The sequence below is a fragment of the Salvelinus fontinalis genome, chromosome 6 (assembly GCF_029448725.1).
Source record: "Salvelinus fontinalis isolate EN_2023a chromosome 6, ASM2944872v1, whole genome shotgun sequence".
Lineage (NCBI taxonomy): Eukaryota > Metazoa > Chordata > Actinopteri > Salmoniformes > Salmonidae > Salvelinus > Salvelinus fontinalis.
This window is the reverse complement of record NC_074670.1, coordinates 68,581,153-68,599,251: the sequence shown is the minus strand read 5'-3', so window position 1 is coordinate 68,599,251 and position 18,099 is coordinate 68,581,153. Positions and strand designations below refer to the sequence as shown.

Below are 18,099 nucleotides of genomic sequence, written 5' to 3'. Positions count from 1 at the left end.
AACAGTTATGTCATGTTTTCAGTCTAATGTGCAACATATTATTTATGTAAGATGTGATTAAATGTATTGACAGGCAGATACTTGTAAGGCAAGTGGTATAAAGTTACAGCATTTCAGAGCAATTCCTCAGAGCAAAATTATTTACATATTAGGGCCACATTAGACATGGTAGCCCTTAATATGCATTTTCCCCCTTTTAATTTAGCAGGGAAAAAAATATTGAAAGACATGAAGCAAAACCAGTAGCGATCTTCCATCCATCTCTCTAGCAAGTGATGTTTGAAACTCAGTGGACGCTTGAGTCATGGTTTTTATTACACAGTTTAATCAACACACAAAGCTCAAAGAGCCTCTCAGGTAATTTAATATACAGAGTTTGTTTGTGTGAGGAGCATTTTGTCCTCGCACCCAGAGCCCAAGCCTGAAGATGTTAGCCTCGAATTTCAACAATAACAAAAATGCAACCTATATAGGGAATTAAAACAGGTTAAACTAAGAAAACTTTCTTTAAATACCTGGTCCAAAACCTCCAGTTTGTGAATGTAACGAAGGTGGTGGTCTTGGAGAAACTGAGTTTGAGTGTGTGTGTGCGCGCAAGGGAACAATCTTGGCTTATGGCAATAGTGGGGGAAGAGTGGATAAATTCAAGTCCTTTCATATAATTCAAGAGAAACAGACGAAAAGGCCATAACAGTTTTCCATTTTATAGCCTGCTATGATTAAAATAATTCCTTACTAGATTTTATACAAAACACACAAGTGTCCCCGGCTCAACATGTGAAAGGCTTTCCTGAAATCAGGCCTATATAGCTGGGAGATCAGGAAAGAAAACAAGGTAGAGTAAAAAAAATCCCTACATTTCAGACCCCCCCCCCAAAAAGAAAGGAACAGTCCCCAAGTCATACAGATAAGGAATGCTTTAAGAATGAAGAACATTTGGAGTGAGGGTGCAGGTAGGGCCCTAGGCAGGGCCCTGTGGGAACATCAGCAGGGGAGAAGAACAGCCCTGCCTGCATCAGGAATATGACCAGGAATAAGGAGGGGAGCGTGGGGTGGGTATGAAAGGAGCACAAGGGGCAAGGGGGGTACGACTGCAGTTTGAGAATATGTACACCATTGGCTGTCAGGTTAAGTTGGGTGGAGAGGCCGAGGTGGGTGGACTGGTCGTGAAGGGGGGGGGGGGCAGGAAAGAGGGAGTTTACAGGTGCTCTGGTTAAGGGGAGATGTGGCTCAAAGAAAACACTCCAATGGAAACCAACAAGATCTCTTTTTCATTTTTTTCTCTTTACTTCTAAAGCTCCGCTAACATTAGCTGTAGACGTGGTTGGTCATGATTCTATGCCAACACTACATTGCATACTTTTGTGTCCATTCCCGAGCTATTCTGTTGTACCTGAAAGCAGAGAAAAATAGTGAATTTCTGCTTCTTGAACACAGTAGGTGTCCAGATCACTATCTGTTCAACAGTTTTAGCATACAGACCAATAACCAGAGGATTATCTAAAGGATCTAACAAGATCATGCTATGTTAACAACATGGACTTAAGATGTTATATGTCATCCTAAAGAACGCTATCCTCAAGCTATATACTCACTTTTCCCTGTCCGTCTTGTAGATGCGGGCGATCTCAGGTACTAAGGGGTCGTCTGGGTTTGGGTCGCACAGCAGAGAGCAGATTGACAGGAGAACTAAAAGGAAGAGGTCAAGGTCCTGTTATTGGTTTAGGACTGAAGGAGAGCTAAACTTAAATGAGTTAGAAAACAGACAGAAAAACAGGAGGTTCAGTCAGTCACTCATACCGCACCAGACACGGGAATCAACCGCACCAGACACGGGAATCAACCGCACCAGACACGGGAATCAACCGCACCAGACACGGGAATCAACCCCCCCCCCCAAAAGAGGACATTCATATTTTACGACGTTAAAGTGAAAAAAACAAAGCAGTTTTATTCACATCTTCCATATACTCTATTGTACAGTGTACCTTTGGAGATGGTGAGGGCGGGAGACCACTGTGATCGCAGGATGTCCAGACAGATGCTGCCGTTGCTGTTGATATTTGGGTGGTAGATTCTCGTGGTAAACGCAACCTGCACACACAGATAAACAAACAGAACGGACGTGGTTGAGTTAAGAGGAGGAAGAACTCAAATGGATGAAGGGTACAGAAAAGGAGCATCAGGAAACGACGCAGTTACAGCCATCACATAAAAAACACATTCAAACAGATGCATGTGTGTATGATTGACTAGGAGAAGTGGATGTCATCTGTAAATTCAGTGTGTGTGTGTGTGTGTGTGTGTGTGTGTACACACACGTATTTCTGGCTCACCTTTGGCGGTTTAAAGGGGTAGTCTGTGGGAAAGTGAATAGTCAGGAAGAACACCCCACCCTGATAAGGACTGTCGTTCTGTTAGAGTAGAAGATTCAGCACCATTAGTATCAAGTCAATCTTAGAGCTTCACAGGTCATTAGGAAAATATCATCATGGCGAGATACACTGTACTATAGAAAGTAATAAAAGCTCATATTTATGATAATGACTGATTGTCGTCACAGTACTTACAGGTCCCATTATCGTGGCTTGCCAGTGAAACACTGAAAGAGAGAGCAGTGAAACCGTCAGACGTAGTCAGTGTAGAATGCTGTGAAGTCAGGATGAGGCAAACACCCAGGGTGGGGCTGGATATTCATTTTTATGTGACTTATAATACCATTCCAGCAGTAGAATTTGTTTTTGATTGACATCATGAATGATGTCAGGGCAGTAGTTAAGCAAATGGATTTTTGTAATTAAGCAATTGTTATATTGCTGACGTAATCCGTCCTAAAAACACAGGGGAGTAGCCAAATGCCATCTAAAGATAAGAATGAATGTAAAGCGCTCAACTAAAAAGAACTAGAACTTCAGAACATTTTAAACAAATGCACCAATACCATCCTGAAGTAAAAATGGGGAAATGTGAGAAAATATATAGGGAATAAAAGAATTTAGGACCATTATACAAGCATTTTATTCAAACAACCCAGGTTGCTACTCTAGCCTATCTGGGATGTTAGAAGCCCAAAACAAGTTTTGGACAAGGGTTAGAAACACTCAAAATGTGTCACATTTTCCTTTCAAAACAACAACTAGTCTACCTTGTACAACATGGAGGGCACAGATAGTATATACCAGATCAGATGGTTGCCAGAGTGTGGTTAACAGCTAGTGATTCTCAAGCAGGCAGACAAACAGTGGAATCACTTAGTTTTCTAGAGACAACACTGGTACGATAAGCCAATACATTTCATCACCATATTCCCTGATAAGACTAATATCAATATCATTTAGCAGAAAGATATCAGATGGCCTTTGACACTTGTCTGAGTGAACCACTCAGTTAGTTAATGGCTTTGAACGTCATATCTTATTATGATCAATAAATGGAATTTGAGTAAACACTGCGTAATCTCAGACATTAGCCTATTTGACTACAAGCGGTCTCAGAACAGCAAATGTATGTTATGTTGTGCTTGCTACAGAGGATTATAGCTAGTGGTTGTGTTCATGTGCTATTTTATTAGGATCCCATTAGCTGTTCCCGAAAGCTGCAACTGCTCTTCCTGGGTTCTACACAAAACATGAAACACAGAACATTGATAGACAATAAAGGAACTACATAAAATGTTGAAACAGCACACAGCCTACATAATACACACAAAATATCTAGGTCAAATAGGGGAGAGGCGTTGTGCCATGGTGCTGCTTCTTCTCTTTTGAAACCAGGTTCGCTGTTCACTTGAGTAATATGAGAAGGGAGTTCCATGACATAATGGCTCTATATAATACTGTACGTTTTCTTGAATTTGTTCTGGATTTGGGGACTGTGAAAAGACACCTGGTGGCATGTCTGGTGGGTGTGTGCGTAAGTTGACTGTTTTTAAAAAGACGTGATGTAGTCAGTCTCTCCTCAACTCTTAGCCAAGAGACTGGCATGGATAGTATTTATATAAGCCCTCGAATTACAATGAAGAGCAAGACATGCTGCTCTGTTCTGGGCCTACTGCAGCTTAACTAGGTCTTTCTTTGCAGCACTTGACCATATGACTGGACAATAATCAAGATAAGAATAAACTAGAGCCTGCAGGACTTGCCTATTGGAGTGTGGTGTCAAAAAAGCAGAGCATCTCTTTATTGTGGACAGACCTCTCACCCTCTTTACAATCATTGAATTAAAAAAAAATATATATATAAAACGCACACACAATCTAAGGTAACGCCAAGTAATTTAGTCTCAACTTGTTCAACAGCCACACCATTCATTACCAGATTCAGCTGAGGTCTAGATTTGTACCAAATACAATGCTCTTTGTTTTAGAGATGTTCAGGACCAGTTTATTACTGGCCGCCCATTCCAAAACTGACTGCAACTGCTTGTTAAGGGTTTCAGTGACTTTATTAGCTGCAGTTGCTGACACATATGGTTGAATCAGCATACATGGACACAGGCTTGGTTGAATTCCAGTGGCAGGTCATTGGTAAAAATAGACAAAAATAAGATTGGAGGGCCTAGAGAGCTGCCCTGCAGTACATCACACCCTACATTTACATTTAAGTCATTTAGCAGACGCTCTTATCCAAAATACATGTTTGACATTACAGAAAACCCTCAGTTCTATTAGATGAATAGCTCTGAATGATATGGCACAGGTTGTTAAAACAAGTTCATAACAGCAGGTTATGGTTAAAAAAGTCTACTCAACAGTTTTTACCCACAAGCCATAAGACTTCTGAACAGGTAATCAAATGTCTACCCGGACTATTTGCATTGTGTGCCCCCCCAACCCCTCTTTTTAAGCTGCTACTCTGTTTATCATATATGCATAGTCACTTTAACTATACATTGATGTACATACTACCTCAATTGGTGTGAAATGGCTAGCTAGTTAGCGGGGTGCGCGCTAATAGCGTTTCAATCGGTGACGTCAATCGCTCTGAGACCTTGAAGTAGTTGTTCCCCATGCTCTGCAAGGGCAGCGGCTTTTGTGGAGTGATGGGTAACGATGCTTCGAGGGTGGCTGTTGTCGATGTGTGTTCGAGCCCAGGTAGGGGCGAGGAGAGGGACGGATGCTAAACCGCTACGCATATCTACATACTACCTCAATCAGACTGACTAACCGGTGTCTGTATGTAGCCTTTCTTTACTTACCTATTGTTCACCTAATACCTTTTTTGCACTACTGGTTAGAGCCTGTAAGCATTTCACTGTAAGGTTGTATTCGGCGCACGTGACAAATAAACTTTGATTTTATTTAATATCAAAGGCTGCACTGAAATCTAACAGTACAGCTCCCACAATCTTCTTATTATCAATTTCTTTCAACTAATCAGTCCTTTGTATCAGTGCATTACATGTCGAGTGCCCCGGTTTATAAGCAGACTATAAAGTCAGAGAAAAAGCATTGTATTTAGTCAAAGACATATTTTTCATCCGTTTACTAAGAGCTGATAGATCTGCTGTCTAGAACCAGTAAAAGCCACTATACCACTCTTGGGTAGCGTAATGACTTTGGCTTCCCTCCAGGCCTGAGGACAAACACTTTCCTCTAGACTCAGATTAAAGATATGACAGATAGGAGTGGCCAGAGAGTCAGCTACAATCCTCAGTAGCTTTCCATCTAAGTTGTCAATGCCATTATTGATCAATAACAATTTCTCCACCTCTCCCACACCAACGTTACAAAATTCTAACTTACAATGCTATTCATTCTAAAAAAAAAAATATATAAAAAAAACATTTGCCACTTTACAAATGAAGTAATCATTACAATAACTGGGAACATAAATGGTTGTGATGAATAAGCCATCAGTCGATGAAAGTGTCTTTCTTCCTATTTCATTTAAAGTATTCCAAAGTTGTCCATCATTCTTTATATAATTTAACTTGGCTTTATAATGCAGTTTAATAACAATTTCTGAATTTTCAGTAAATCAGCCAGTCAGATGTGATTACTACATCCAATGGGTATGGATTAGGGCTGTCTCCTGAAATCTTTGTTCTTTCGACTAATCAATTGGTAGAATTTATTTTATGTGTATTTTTCCATACAGACATATCCTATGTGTTTTATCAAATCAACTATATGCACCAAGCTTGTCTGATGCTTATAGCGCACTATTTGATGAAATAATTAAGACCCAAATGACGAAAAAGGAGTCCGACCGCAATTGATTTGATTGTGACGGACTCAGACTTGCTGCGCTGTTTAAAAAAAATATATTTAAAAAATAAATAAGACAGCGAGTGACTGACTCATTGTTTTTCGTTCTCCTCCCTGCTACAGGTACCACCACAGAACATCAGTGTTTATCTCGCTGTCCGTATTGCTGAAGCTGTAACAATTACAGCCATTTCTGACTGGAAGGTCTGTTAACGAAATCCCTAATTTGTTTAGGGAAAAACTATTCCCTCAACCCTTGCTCTCTTTATGTGACACATGTATTCATTGCATGCACGTGACCAATTGGGCCTGCCAATATAAAATCAATCAAATGTATTTATATACCCTTTTTACATCAGCTGATGTCACAAAGTGCAATACAGAAAGAAACCCAGCCTACAACTCCAAACAGCAAGCAATGCAGTTGTTTTATTTATTTGTCACGTGTCTAATATAACAGGTGTAGACTTTACAGTGAAATGCTTACTTACAAGCCCTTAACCTACAATGCAGTTAAGGAAAATAAGTAAAAAAATGATTATAGAGCAGCAGTAAAATAACAGTAGCGAGGCTATATACAGGGGGTACCGGTACAGAGTCAATGTGCGGGAGCACTGGTTAGTCAAGGTAATATGTAGGTAATTAAAGTGACTATGCAGATAATAAACAGAGTAGCAGCAGTGTAAAAGAGGGGGTGGGGGAACAATTAAAATAGTCCGGGTAGCCATTTGATTAGCTGTTCAGTCTTATGGCTTGGGGGTAGAAACTGTTAAGAAGCCTTTTGGACCGAGACTTGGTGCTCCGGTAGCGCTTGCCGTGCGGTAGCAGAGAGAACAGACTATGACTAGGGTGGCTGGAGTCTGACAATTTTTTAGGGTCTTCCTCTGACACCGCCTGGTATAGAGGTCCTATCATAATGACAAATTCCGAACACACAACAGTCAAATGGATGCAGAGGACGTCACAAATAAACTCAAATGGGGGGGAAATGTTTACTGGTTGCTCAGGAGGAAAAAGGGGAAGTCAGAAGTCTGGAATACATTTGACTAGTTGTGGAAAATAGTGGAGATCAAAAAGGAGCAGGCGCTGTGTGTATATTATGTGTGCAAAACAGGTGCTGTTAGATTACAATATCATCTTTAACCGTTTGGAACAATGTAAACACTAAAATTATAAGCGTAACAGTCTGTGGTAAAGCTTTTTTGTAAAGCCATTATTACAGCAAAGACATAAAATAGTCGCATTCATTCGTGAATGCATTTACCGAAATGGAGCAGCTTATTTTTTGTTTATGCTAATTATTCAAGGGTCGCTTTGTCATTTTATTTTAAAACTAAAACGCTTGATTGATGAATGACTCGTATGCGGTGTGATGACATGAAGGAATGAATGACTGATAGATACAGTGCCATCGGAAAGTATTCAGACCTTGACTTTTTTCACATTGTTACATTACAGCCTTACCCTAAAATATCCCACCCCCCCATCATCAATCTACACACAATACCCCCAAAAATTACAGTGAAAACTTGTTTTTGCTTTGTCATTATGGGGTGTGAAGATTAATTAAATTGATGGGAAAATCTTTTTTAGATTCCTTATTCTCCTGTCAGCCTTCTGTAATGTAACAAAATGTGGAAAAAGTCAAAGGGTCTGAATAGTTTCTGAATGCACTATAAGTATTGAAATAGACCTAAATAAGTTACGGTATTAAGACTAAACAGGATGTGCTCTTACATGCTGACAAGACCGGACACGTCGCGTGCGTCGCAAAATAAATGTAGAAATCCTTGTTATTCAATTATTGCGCGTCTGCGACACCAAGGGCTAAAATAGAACTCATTCCTATTTCTGACGCAGATCGCGCTGCAAGTCCTGCCTCTCCCATCTCCTCATTGGTTTATAGAAGCAGGTACCCACGTGCCATCTCCTCATTGGTTATACCCACGTGGGTGATTGAAAGACAAACTGTTTTGCCGGTAGTCGTGGTAATACAATGAAAGTGTAGATGCCGATCACCATATAAGTTAAACGATGAAAAAGCCTGGAAGGAGGAGCGATGACTAGAAACGACTCGGTTGGCCGTTTTATGTGTGGATTAATTGTCGGAGTAGAGGACCTTGTGCATTTCAGGTAAACTAACAACTCAATGTTTATATCCCAGGACAAATTAGCTAGCAACAGCAAGCTAGCTAAATAGGACAAATTAACGTTAGCTAGCAAGTGCAAGCTAACTAGCTAAATTGCCATACATGTTTAATGCTTTTCGACCTGTCCCCAAATTAATGTCATTGGTTCAGTTTGTTTTGATATTTTAACCTGCGTGTCATGATCGCGTTTGGTGTGGGGGGGCAAAATACATTTATGCACGATAGTGCACGCGCACAGCCGGTTTGGGTTCCGTGTTAGGCCCACAGTTCGATGGTGGTTATACAAGGCTGCTATACTAAGCCTACTAATGAGAATGACATTACTTATTATTATAATGATCATAATAACAAATGAGGTCAAGAGAAAGGAGGGTTATTATAATTGTTTTACAATTTGGAACAGCGTAAACACTAAATAAATTAGAAGTAATACCAGAGAGGCTGTTCTTATGAAAAAAAGTGTCACGCCTTCATTACAGCATAGCAAATATGAAAAACAGCCGAATTTGTGAAATTGTTTATCCAAGATGTGGTTGCGTGAGGCTTGGTGCTCACGGAATCAGTAGGCTATTAAACAAACACTCAAACAGGCAACAGAATAGAATCTGTCTTTATAAAGCCAGGGACATTTAACAGTTAGGCTATTGATTATAGACCTATTTAAGTTGGGGTTCCCCCTCTCGTCACTTTTCTTAAAAAAGTAAAGGGAAAGGCTGTTTTCTCATCTCCCAACTCTGCTGCTGCCACCACCGCATTGTTTGCAACACCAATATGCTGGATAACTTTGCTATTGTGCAGCAACATGGTCTAGGAAAAGGTGGCAGTTTAGAAGTGCACTGATGAGTTTCAGAACCGTGGACAGCGACCGCTATCCAACGCGGGAGAAAGCGCATGTTATAAAATTATATTTTATTAGTGTTGCACTATTGTTGTTACGTTATACAACCATATACAATTTCAGTAGCACATATCAGAGTGATAGACTGTGCCATCCCCACGGCCTCCACAATGGATTAGTCCACTCAGATAGGCGCGAATCAGACAGGTGTCTTCTAAACCATGAAATGTTTTTTTTGCTACTGCTCGACTAAAGAAATCTTGGTCGACCAACTGTCGATCAAACAATCGACTAAATAATACAGTATTAGTAAAAATGTGATCAACGTATGTGGATGATCTTGTTCCTGTAGTGCATGTAAACACCCTGGTAGATTGATTAATAAACTGAACCAGATTACAGTGAGAAGCTTCCTCTGGAGCTGACAGCTTGATGAAAACCAGTCATTCCATACAAATGAATTCCCTTCCTGTTAAAATGGCTTGGTTTTTGGTCATTTGTCAGATACAGGGAAACGTTTGCAATCTGATCAATTAATTGACCATATACTGTTTATGGTGGTCACTGGTCAGGTCCGATATGGCAAGGCAGTGACAGAGTTATGCTGCTGCTGGCTATGACGGACATCTCACCAACCCTACTGGAGCCATAAAATAATTATTGGATTGCCCAGACTTCCTGGTACCTGACCCAACACCAAAAGTGAAACCTAATTTTCTCCAGGGGTGCCGTACTAGTATAACTGACCCTGTAAAACAACACATTTCACTGCACCTATCCAGTGTATGTGACGACAACAACAAAAACATTTTTTATGAAAAAAACATTTTTTTATATGCAGTCCAGATTTTCTGTGATTGTGGTTCACTGAGAGATTCCTAATAAACCAGGGTGCACCAGACTCACCACCGTTTAGAAAAACTATCTGCATCTAGCCTACTTGTTTGTTTGCTTGTTACAAGACCTTTAGAAGCCTGAAATGTCATAGTATTGTTGTGTTGCCTGATGAGGAGCTACTTACTGTCATCTCCTACTGGTCCTGCTGAACACTGGGCTGGTGGGTCCCGTGCCAAGTCATTCAACTCCTGAGAGACAGGAGTAAGTGGTTAGCAATGACAATAGTATTTGAACGTATGTGCCTATAGACCAATACATACACCGAGTATAAAAAACATTAACACCACCTGCTCTTTCCATAACAGACTGGCCAGGTAAATCCAAGTGAAAGCTATCATGCCTTGATGTAATCTGTTAAATCCACTTGAATCAGTGTAGATGAAGGGGAGTTGACAGGTTAATGAAGGATTTTTTAGCCTTGAGTAGGTAGTAGGTGCCAGTGACACCGTTTTGAGTGTGTTAAGAACTGCAACGCTGCTGGATTTTTTTCACACTGAATAGTTTTCCGTGTGTATCAAGAATGGCCCACCACCCAAAGGACATCCAGCCAATTTGACACAACTGTGGGAAGCATTGGAGTCAACATAGGCCAGTATCCCGGTGGGACACTTTTGATACCTTGTAGAGTCCATGCCCTGACAAATTTAGGTTGTTCTGAGGGCAAAGGGGGTATCCACCTCATAATTGGTATACAACAACTTGATTATTCACAATGTTAAAGGGCAGCCAGATGTCCATATCAATCAAGTTCTATTGAACAGCTCAAATGGACTGTTCATCAATAAACCACACATACACCCACCCACCAAGACTGCCCTCTATACATCATGCCCTCACTAGTAATGTGACACCAGAGTTAACAGAACACCTAAAAACAGTAAAATGTTGTTAGATTTAACTGCCTGATCTCATAATTTCATTCTACTAAGCTTTTGGTAATTGAAAATGAACTAATTAAACGTTACATTACAACAACAACAAAAATTCCCCCAAGTCGCACCTGAGATATCCATGATATTTAGTCAACATCATGGCAGCTATTGCTGGGATTGCCTGGTACCTACTAACGTTAGCTGGCAATATTGTGTCAACATGCCTACCAAAAGTAATGAATCCATAACTTTAGCTTGTTATCAATGCCCCAATGTTAGCTAGTTACCTGTCACGCATTGTATCTTGATTAAAAGTATGAGTGATGACTGACAATTACATGTAATAAAAAAAGGCCCATCGGGTGATCTACCCATCTAGTAAACATCCAACTAACTGGTTAGCTAGCTAGCTGCATTATGTAGCTAACTAATGTCAGAATAAAACTATAACTCATCTTGTTAACGTTAGCTCACTACCGTTTCTCGGGGCCCCATTTAAATCTGTGAAGTTAGTGCTGTGGAAGGCTGGGATATGGAGTTAGGCGCTAGCTAGCTGCATTCGTCATGTTTTATCTTGTTAGCTAAGTGATTAATGTTTTATGTCCCACAAATCCAGTAAACTATATTTTAATGGCTAGCATTACTACCGTTAGCTAGAAAGGTGTCTGGATAGCTAGCAGACAACTAACGTTAGCCGCCGATTGAATTAGCCATAGCTAGCTACGTAACTAGTTACCTAAAGAATGTTGTTAGCCAGCTAACTACCAATCAAACGACTATCATGTAAACCAGTTAGTTTGAATGATGCGATTATAGATGTGTAAAGTACATTGATCTTCACTGGATAAAGATACATTACTAACCTAACGAGCTAACGTTAGATGGCAAAATAGTAACGTTATCAAAAGGTGGAGGGCCCAAAAATGTGGATCGAACACCGACCGAGGCGCATTGCTTCACAGCCGTGAGCCCATTTGCCGTACTGTGGGTAACAAGCTTTTAAACACACAACATTTAATCCCGACATCATTCAGATAACACATCTAATAGAAAACATCTTAGAATATATCGCTTTTTTTAAATTATAACTGCGAAACATTGGGCCTTGTCGTTGACTTCCTTCTTACCTTGTGAATTCTTTTCAGAGCCATTGTTGTGCTAGCGCTGTCACCGAAAATGAGTTATACTCGATTAAAATGGCGGTTGCTGTCTCTATCCGGGGGGTAACTATTCGAAATATTTCTATCTCAAATAATACCCTATTCTAATACTAAAATCACCGATTGCTATCAGAACGGGCACACTGATATTTTTTATGGCGAAACTGAAAGAGACTAACTAGGGGTAGAACCGCGTTCCTTCCTCCTACTGCAGCGGCTACCAAACCACTCACTCACCCTGCTTTTACTATTGGGCGCGTTCCTCTGACAATTAGTTATTGACGCCTGCCAGATCTTACAATGCCTGGATAAGTATTTGAAGTATCAGCTAATCAAATTATATGTTATAGCAATCTGGCAGTCGATGACGCAGTCGATGACGTTGCACGCAACCATTGGTTAACGCATGCAACGTCTGAGCAGGGGAACTCGACCTCAGCACTTCATGCCGCGTTCATGTACTAGTAGGAACTACAAAATTCGGCAAATGTCATACCTCCTGATTCGTTGAACACGGCACGTGTATAAACTACAACCAGTTAGTAAGTCGAATGTCCGAGTTTGTAAGTTTCGACTAGCGCATGAATGCAGCAACAGATTGCGCGCGGACAACATAGCGGTGCAATTGACGTCATTTTGGCTCTCAACAGGCGACAGGATATGAATGGGCTCGTTTGAGTAGTAAGCCGAAAACAACCGATTGTAGACGATAGTCCAAGAGTGAAAAGGCGGAAGTGCATCTCGATAGCCGAAAGTCAGACACGGATGAGGTTTTTCAACATCGAGGCTCAGTGTAACGTGGAAGTGTTGCCATTGTTTATAAAAGTTTTTCTTTGTAATGTCGAAATAAGCATGTCTCAAACCCCCATATCACATTCTCACAAACTGTATTGTAAATATAGGTGTGCATTGTACTATCAATTGGTGAAAGAGAGCCTCAAATATCACATTCAATTATAGCCTACACATGAATCAGTCCAAAGCAAAGTTGGTCACGTTCATGTGGGTCAAACAAAACACCCCAATGATTGGTTGATAATAGAGCCTACCACAATGTAGGAGGTGGCTACAGGATTTATGACGTGTTCAAAACAACTGGGAAATCTCAGACTTCAGTTCTGTTCAAGACAACTGGGAACTTTCCTGACCAGAAGGTCACTGATGTCATGATTCAACCAATTTTTTTGTTCAGAGTTCCCAGTTGTCTTGAAAGCACCATAAGTTGGTGAAAAGCAACTGCAAAAATTGGCAGTCGTCTGCAGTCAAACTTCATGATCTTTGATCACATGTCTTTTGTAAAGTTTATGCAGTCCTCATGTAGGCTCAAATCGGACAATTTTTATCCCCATAATGCGACACGTTAGAAGGCTGACAAAAGTGATCTGATCGAACGCGCCCAATAGTGAACGATTCGAGCCAAAATGGCTTTCATGCATATATTTTGCACTGCTGCAAGCTCATGAGAGATCCTTGCAAATGGTTTACTAACACATCTCACAGCAAATTAGTTGCAATAGAAATGGTTTGAACACACCACAATCATGTAAATCATTATGATTCCTGTTTATGAATATGGGTTATTACATTTCTATGGGACAGTTAAAAAAAGACATATCCCAGGGTGAATTTTATTAAGGGACAAGGACTGGTTGACGTTCTTATCGCGAGAATATAGCACTAAGGAAGTGTCACTGTGCAGAACAATGACTGTATGGTACAGAACAAAGTATAGCAGATAGGAGCATTCCAGTCCACTACCTCACCCTAAACACAATTTTACAGAATGTCATTTTTTATTGGATGTCAAATATTCAGCATTCACTATTTACTAATGTATTATCTGTTTTGACTTAACTTGAATTCATTTTCACATGAAACATATAGACCTTGGTCTATTTGGAAAGCAGCCTAATAATGACGGTAATGAAAATAAGATCATGCTCCTCTCATTCATGTTTATACTCTGTACTTACTCACGTGCATTAATTGCTGTTAATGTATTGCGCTTCAGTTGATATTGCGTCTCTACACCCCACTATCCTAAACCAGGTTTTAAAGAAGAAGACAGGGTGTGCGTGCACTACGAGGCACTACCTTTTTTGCCATAAATGTTCATATAGAGGACGAGTGTAGTGCACTTATGTAGCCTAGGTGACTAAGAGGCTATTACTATTTGTGCTGGATCTTCACCTAAGGGTATGGAAAGAAAAGAGATGCCGCTGCATACAGAGGGCTGCTTGCAGTAACCTGTACCCAGTGTGCATTCTCACAAAAAAAGAAATCAGACATACCACTGCAGGTGGGCATTGTATTTGTGTATTTATTGGTAGGCATTTGTAGCCTATACCCTAAACGTGATGCCCTTTATAGATGTGTGATGCTTCCACAATAATGAATATGCTCTACTCTGAGCTCTGAGGCAGATCCCCAATAGGGACAGATCCCTATAATAAAATAAATATATAACTATTAGCCTATTGTTATGAACACACACACATATTCATACATACACACACCGGTAATAACAGAATATCAGGGGGTTGGTTCGTAGGACGAAAGGGGGAAACCCCGCATTAGAACCTCCACCGGATGGCGGTATGAGGCAGTCCCTATATGAGGCAGAGTGTGTAGTGTGTGCGTGGGAGTTCCTCCTTTCGCCATTCCGGGGTGTCGCCGCACCACAGAGCGCACTGAGGGAGTCCTGCGAAGAGAGGCAGCCTAGTACGCTCCAGGCCTCTTCACACCTTCATCCAGGCCACACGGTGCCCCAGCATGCCCCAGAAGACAGGTATCCGCTCATTATTTCCCCAGAGACCCGCCGCAGACCTCCCCAGCAGCCCCGTTTGAAAGATTACGAAGACACCGAGGGATGCTACTGCAGCAAACGCACCCCGCAACTGCAAACATTCTCGACGTCTGCCCGAGGACCAGATACATTTGGTTGGCCCCTGACAGAAGCCCCCGAGGATGTCCGACAGCGGTGCGAGCATGAACTCCGACGATCGGCCGGTTAAAAGTACGCACAAATATATAATGATGCTTATGCGTTATTGTTTTGGATCATTGGCTTTGCGTTGGCTGCAAACATGGCTGCAATAATGTCGATATGTGATTGCATGTGTGTGTATCCCCTTTTCTCCCCCCTTTTAATTTATCCCCCAATAATAAAACAAAACACTCATAAGGTTATTGGATGGTGAGTCACTGACGAAACAGCAACATAGTCGAGCTATAGGTGCAAAGTGTTTGATGATTGACACTGCCACCTTTTTGAGTCTTCAGCAAATCTGTTTTAGGTTCTGAATGCCGAGAGGGTGATACGACCTGTGCACTATGAGGAAATACCCCTTTATTTCTTATTATGGGGAATGTCTCTCCGCGTGCACTGAGTGACATGGTGATGCTGCATGAACTCGCTTTATTCGCCCTGTGCCTTGTGATATTCTGAAGTAGGCCTACATGTACCCACCAGAGAGAGAGCGAGAGAGTGTGTGTGTGTGTGTGTGTGTGAGAGAGAGAGAGAGAGAGAGAGAGAGAGAGAGAGAGAGAGAGAGAGAGAGAGAGAGAGAGAGAGAGAGAGAGAGAGAGAACGAGAGAGAGAGAGAATAGCATCTCTTTCCAATGAAACATTTCTGGCAGTTTGACGATGACAGCGAAAGGAAGACTCAAAGGTAAAATTATAATTGGTTACATTGTCTGTGTTGCTTAATTTATGGATCTAAGGCATGTATGTGGGCTATTAGATGTTGATGAAATGGGTAGGTGTCAGGAGTTAATAAATGGATCTGTGGAAGTGACGATGTGAATAGAGGATATGTTTTGGGACTTGTAATTTATCCATCCCTGAACCATTTTTAGTGAGGTCCCTTGCGTAGGCGTTATCGGAGTGTTCATAGCCATGACGTTAACTGCTGTGAGAGCTCTATAGCTTGGCCTACATTGTCGATGTCTAGATGTATTTTTATGCACATTTCACTCACACCATCAGGCAACTGATTCGTTTGATTGTTTTTAGGATGCAATTTGCGAGGTAGAAGTAGCTCATAATGTCATTCCTCCTGCACCTATGGTTGTGTTCTTATTTTTGTGGGTTTGAAACGTAATATACTGCATATGTCGCGTTATTAACGTTTCTCGTTGCTCCCTCTTGCTACATTATGCCTAATGAAATTATGTGCATCTGCACAAATTGTGCGCGTAAGGTCTCACTTTCCTCACTATTCTATTTGTATTAGCCTCCCCGGATCATTCTGTCTCACTGAGAGCCAAATGAGAGACAAAATGGAGTTTCGGAATGCTCAGTTGCGTATCAGCATATTGTTTGTAGCCTATTGCGTTCATTAAAGCAGTATATCATGCTTTTATTGCATCATTAGATTATGGAATATTTAATGTGTTAATGAAGAGCGGCTTTTACGCGTTGGCGGCATCAGACGAGGTGATGGAGGTTCAGCGAGCCTTAGTACACAGTATTTGCACAGATTGTCATGTTTATCGGGGTCACAACAACCCTGGCAGTGTGTGGACTGTGTGCACGTAGTCACATGCGACGATGCCTAACTGGGAGATTATCGCCCGTTTCTGGTGTGGGAAAAAAGGGGGACGCGGGACAGATTGACACTCGTTCGGGAAAGCCCGGGTTTTCCGTGTGGGGCGCGTTTGACTGGGTGTATGTGCATGTGCGCCGCGCGTGCACGTACGTGTGCGCGCGTGTGTTGGAACGCAGCTGGGCAGTGTGCTATAGTGCTCATCTGTAATAGTAAACACATAATCTAGCTCAATGCCACTGTGAGAATAGAATGTAGCCTAGAGGAGAGAGACATCACAGTGAGAGAGAACATTTCAGATAAGAGGAGGGAGCCGAGAGAGCATATATAAAGGCCTTTAGTGAAATGAGCGCAGTATGGCTACAGTTCTATGAATGGTGAGGGAGCCCAGACGGTAGCTTTGTTACATTAGGAAATGGGTGTGTGTGTAGGCTACTGTAGATGGATTAGGAGAGCGTGGGATAGGATGGAGGAATCAGGACGATTTGGAAGAGAGAGAGCACAACGGCAGATGAATGGAGGCACTGAACCGGGACAGAGTGTGAGCTAGGTGAGAGGCAGGAGAGGAAAGAGAGTATGTGACAGGTAAATTGAGGAGTTGAAGTAGATGAGAAGAGAGAGAGAGAAAGAGATGGAGGATTGTATGATGTAGGCTAATGGACAGACAGAATCTCCCAGGACCAATAGGACCTTCTGATCCTATGGACTTTAATCTAATGGCTCAGATTTGCAAACCGTTCTCACCAGATTTTATATGAAAGACTTCAATCCTGGTGAACCACACAATGTGCAGGATTTTGTTCCAGCCCAGCACTAACACACATAAATATTTTTCTATTATTTTTTTTTAAATATATATTTTTGAATTTTACCCCCTTTTTCTCCCCAATTTCGTGGTATCCAATTGTTAGTAGTTACTATCTTGTCTCATCGCTACAACTCCCGTACAGGCTCGGGAGAGACGAAGGTCGAAAGCCATGCGTCCTCCGAAACACAACCCAACCAAGCCACACTGCTTCTTAACACAGCGCGCATCCAACCCGGAAGCTCGCCGCACCAATGTGTCGGAGGAAACACCGTGCACCTGGCGACCTTGGCTAGCATGCACTGCGCCCGGCCCACCACAGGAGTCGCTGGTGCGCGATGAGACAAGGATATCCCTACCGGCCAAACCCTCCCTAACCCGGACGACGCTAGGCCAATTGTGCGTCGCCCCACGGACTTCCCGGTCGCGGCCGGCTGCGTCAGAGCCTGGGCGCGAACCCAGAGTCTCTGGTGGCACAGCTAGCGCTGTGATGCAGTGCCCTAGACCACTGCGCCACCCGGGAGGCACTAACACACATATTTGATTAAACTAATCAACTATGTCATGATGTTGGCCTGTGGGTAAGGTTTATGACCCCCCCCATAAATACCTTTCTCCCTTC

General features: G+C 41.8%; 2 protein-coding genes across 3 annotated transcripts in view; one reads left to right on the top strand and one right to left on the bottom strand.

Annotated features, from left to right (window-relative positions):
* Nucleotides 1–292: 292 nt before the first annotated feature.
* Nucleotides 293–12,422, bottom strand: ube2d2 (ubiquitin-conjugating enzyme E2D 2 (UBC4/5 homolog, yeast)). Its single transcript, XM_055927486.1, has 7 exons — nt 12,093–12,422; nt 10,218–10,281; nt 2,571–2,602; nt 2,337–2,414; nt 1,989–2,094; nt 1,596–1,689; nt 293–1,393 (listed from the first exon to the last, which is right to left on the bottom strand). Exons 1-7 carry the CDS (start codon nt 12,114–12,116, stop codon nt 1,348–1,350), a joined length of 444 nt encoding a protein of 147 aa, XP_055783461.1. The 5' UTR covers nt 12,117–12,422; the 3' UTR covers nt 293–1,347.
* Nucleotides 12,423–14,764: 2,342 nt separating this feature from the next.
* The window catches only part of ppp3cb (protein phosphatase 3, catalytic subunit, beta isozyme), a 37,817-nt gene continuing 34,482 nt past the window's right edge, over nt 14,765–18,099 (top strand). Inside the window, exon 1 of one of the 2 annotated variants that reach the window (XM_055927479.1) lies at nt 14,765–15,141. In XM_055927479.1, coding sequence (XP_055783454.1) covers nt 15,093–15,141 — 49 coding nt within the window. In that variant the 5' untranslated portion in view covers nt 14,765–15,092. Of the gene's footprint in view, nt 15,142–15,685; nt 15,797–18,099 lie in introns of those variants that run through there. The other variant, XM_055927480.1, reaches the window with a different exon arrangement.